The sequence below is a fragment of the Arachis ipaensis genome, chromosome B03 (genome assembly GCF_000816755.2).
Source record: "Arachis ipaensis cultivar K30076 chromosome B03, Araip1.1, whole genome shotgun sequence".
In the NCBI taxonomy this organism is placed as follows: domain Eukaryota; kingdom Viridiplantae; phylum Streptophyta; class Magnoliopsida; order Fabales; family Fabaceae; genus Arachis; species Arachis ipaensis.
Genome location: NC_029787.2, coordinates 119606485 through 119610725, shown reverse-complemented (window position 1 = coordinate 119610725; position 4241 = coordinate 119606485). Strand labels below are relative to the sequence as shown.

At 35.3% G+C, this 4241-nt stretch overlaps 1 protein-coding gene across 1 annotated transcript; it reads right to left on the bottom strand.

Moving 5' to 3' along the window:
- On the bottom strand, positions 241–3651 carry LOC107633623. Its single transcript, XM_016337228.1, has 6 exons — positions 3615–3651; positions 3202–3478; positions 2021–2220; positions 1330–1888; positions 1004–1170; positions 241–377 (listed from the first exon to the last, which is right to left on the bottom strand). Exons 1-6 carry the CDS (start codon positions 3649–3651, stop codon positions 241–243), a joined length of 1377 nt encoding a protein of 458 aa, XP_016192714.1.

Genomic DNA, 4241 nt, shown 5'->3' with positions numbered 1-4241 from the left:
CGAAAAAACCGTTTTATAATAAAATAATAAATAAAATATAAATAAACACATAAAAATATAATTATAGTCTAATGTAAACTTTAAAATATCATTCAAATTAAAAGTACTACATAAACCAGAATGTTATAATCTCATTCAAATACAAATTCAAAAGTCAAAAAACAAAACAACCAATCAAACATAATATAGCAACATCAAAATGATCCAAGTTTGTCATCAATCATCAAAATCCTCCATAACTTACTGCAGATTTGCGTCATTGATATCATCACCTTCATTTCCACTACTTGGACCAGAAAAAGCAAGTGGTGCAACATAAAATATACTACTACTACCACCACCACCACCACCTTGATCTAAATCAGCATCAATCTCATCTAACAAAATATAACACATTATCAATAAATCAAATATCAAAGCTATTGTAATTTATTGTCTGATCAATAAACTATAATACTCACCAAGCAAGTCTTCAATATTACTTGAAAGATCAGGCTCTTTTTCAACAACCTCTTCCGTCACCCAAAAATCAACCATATCAATACTTTCAATATCGATTGGATCATATTGCAACTTTTGCTTTCTTTTTTTTTTCTTTCCTTCCTAACAAATTAAATACAATATATGATAAGCCTAGTATATTAACTATACAAAATCTAATGATATGAAATGAAAGGATGAAATATATATTACCTGGATTTAAGACGCAAATTATATGTAACATACACAATATCACTTAGCCTATCATGCTCCAATCTATTCTTTCTTGTTGTATGAATTTGATAAAAAAGACTCCAATTCCTTTCACACCCTGAAGAAGCATATGCTTGGCTAAGAATGCGAATTGCCATGTTTTGTAAACATGGAGCAGAACTACCAAACAACCTCCACTATTCATCTACAAGTTACAATCCCATATCTCAAGTATTAGTTATCAAATTAAGGAAACCAAAACATAAAATAAGTAAATAACTAAAGCTTATTATCAAACAGATATTATTACCAGGTTGAAGTTTTTTTGCAGCTGGAACAGCTTCAGGCCTATCAAAGCTTTCCTTTCGATCTCTATATAAGTGTATTTCTTTCATTGCCTCAACTAAATCTAAATTATTAACCTTGCAATGCAATGTAACAAGATCAAGTAAAGCTCGCATGACATCAGGTGCTTCTCTATAATTTTCAGAAAAAAAAGCAAGCAGGATTCAAGAAAAAAGCTGCTGCGTGAAGTTTTTTTTCAAATGTTTGTCCCATCTTGAGTTGATAATTTCTGTGTAAGGTTAATATGCAGTCCTCCTATGCTTGAACATTTCTTTGATTCCATTTTCTGACCTCAGCATACCTTCATAAACAATTCCCAATGATGGTTTATCATCGGCATCTACCAACCTCAGCAATTTAATCAACGGACTCACAATTTGGCATGCAGTAAAACAATCATTCCAAAATTTATTGTCTAGGATAATTGCACTCACAGTTATACCATTAGCACTCATTCCTAATTTGTGTCTGGTAAAGTGTGTATCAACAACCAATAATTGTAAATCCGATTTGCGTTTAAAGATACTCATCAATGTGATGAAGACAGTAGCAAAACGAGTTGCACCTGGACGAACAATCTCCCTCCAATCAGTTCTTTGTCTTAGCCAGGACAAGAACACTGTATGATTATACACAAACACGGTAATCTTCGAAGCACGTCTTGCAAGGTTAGAAATATGTGGCATGCTGCTTATATCTTTTAGAATAAGATTCAAGCAATAAGCAACACAAGGTGACCAGTGAATATTTTCAAATTTCTTATTAATAAGCCTACCAGCAGCAACATAATCCGCGGCATTATCTGTCACTACATGAACAATATTATCAGGTCCAATCCATTCAATTACCTCTGAAAATAAGTCACACAAGCTTGAAGCATTTTTAACCATACTTGAGGCATCTACAGATTTCACAAAGCACAACCCTTTCGAACAATAAACCAAAAAATTAATCAACGTTCTTTGCCTTTGATCTGTCTAACCATCAGCCATGAGAGTACATCCAGTTTCCTTCCAAGCAGACCTATAGCTATCAACAACCATTTGACACTCCCTTTTGAGATCGGCTAATAAGTTAACCCTCAATGTATCATAAGAAGGACCTTTATAACCAGGCCCAATGCCAGCAACACTATCCAACATATCTTGAAAAAAGGGTGACATAACCACATTGAATGAAATCCTACAATCCAAAAGCCATCTAGCCACTCGCTTATCAACTTCATGAAGCACCTCTTTGTTTTGAAACACACTTTTCAGACTTGGTTGACTTCCCGGAGTTGTTCTTGGTGCATACATAGGAGGAATAATGATTTTTGCTTTCTATTTTGGATCGCCTCCAATAACCTCCTTAGTTGGTAACTGACTCGGAGTTTGTTGTTCTTCTTGCGCTATTGCTTCATCAATTGCATCCTCACACTCATTAGTACCCTCTTCGTTGAAACTTACTTTCCTTTTACTAGTTTTACTTTTCTGAATCTCTTTCAATAAACCTTCCATTTATTTTTCTACATCATACGGGACCTTAGAACACTTCTTAATGTCTCCACCTATCTTCGCCAAATACTTTTTCATTCTATTAATTCCGCCGCCCCCAAAAGTACTCAGACAAAATAAGCATTGGTAATGCGGTTTTTCATTTATATTTTGTAAAGCAACGTATCTCCAAGTAGGATCAGTTTTCCCCCCGAACACTAGAAGTTTGTGACTGACTTTCGTTAGTCGCAGGAGGAAGAGAACGTTCATTCGAAGCAGAATTATTTTCAGCACTATTATTCCTAGGTAGTTCTTGGTTGATACTTTCATCCATACCTAAACACTACCAGCAATCTAACCCAATAATCTCAACTCTCAAGTTCACAAAAAACAACATCCAAAATTATTCAAAATTATTCACAATTATTCAACAAACAACAAAATCCAGTTCAGTAAACAAAGCAAAATCAAAGAGCTACTCAATCAAAGAGTTCACAGTTTAACAGTTCATCATGTCACAAAATCCAGTTCAGTTTAGCAGGATCAGTTCAGAGTTCACAGTTTCAGAGTTCATCATGTCACAAAATCAAAGAGCTACTCAATCAAACTCATCAGGAGACAGAGACATGCAACAGTTATTCAATGATTCAATCAAACAATCATAAGTTCATAACTAAAAAAAAATTACCTGGAACTCTGGAAGCTCGAAGGCACCTTCAAGGCTTCAACAGAACTTGCAATAGGGAGAGTGAGAGACAGCGACGCCAAGTGAACCAAGTAGTGGTGGAGCACCTTCGAAGGGACGACGGCTGCTGCGCGATAGAGGTGGTTGTTCCAACGAACGACGGATGCTGGGCGACGGAGGTGACTGGTCGAAGGAGGTGATTGCGCGACGGAGGTGACTGCTCGACAACAAACCCGTGTGGCCGTGTGAGACTGTGAGACTGTGATGGCGTTCTCTGATTCTGAAGCTCGATGAGAATTGTGAAGGCAATTAGGGATCAGAACATTGATTTAGGGTTTCAGAGACGGAAACGGAAGCGTTTTGCTGCCCAGCCAAAAAACCGACCGGATCACTGTTCGGTTCGACCGACCGGTTACCGGCCAGTTCACCGATTTTGCTGATTGCCCGAATCATTTTGGTGTCCGATTGACGGTTCGATCGGTTCGACCGGTCGGTCCGAACTGATTTTCAGAACATTGGATAATATTGATGTCATTCTAAACGTTTTGGGATAAAAATAAGACGATTAAAATGTTAGAGGCCAAAATAGAATTCACCCCAAACATTGGGGACTAAAACAGGACAAACAGCAAGTAGAGACATTGAAAGAGAATAATCTTTTATGACCCTCCTTGCATCTCTGTGTTGAGCATTATAGAAGGCGATAAATTTAAAAATCTATGAAAATGAGAAACTAATGATAGTAATTGTGGAAACAGTAAAAAAGATCCAACAATAAATAACTCAAGTTATATAGTATCGTTTTTTGTGAATTTTACCAATCTTTTTTATTAATTTTTCTTTTGTTAGTATTTAATGTTTATCAAAATGAAAAATTCCTCTCTTTTTTTTGTCTTTATCCTCGTAATGAACAATATACTTTTTTTTACAAAGCAATACAATTATATATTAAAAATAAATAAATAAACAATCAAAATCAAAAGGAAAAAAGAAAGAGACATAATAAATTTGTGTTTAAAATAACACTTATAATCATAACTTTA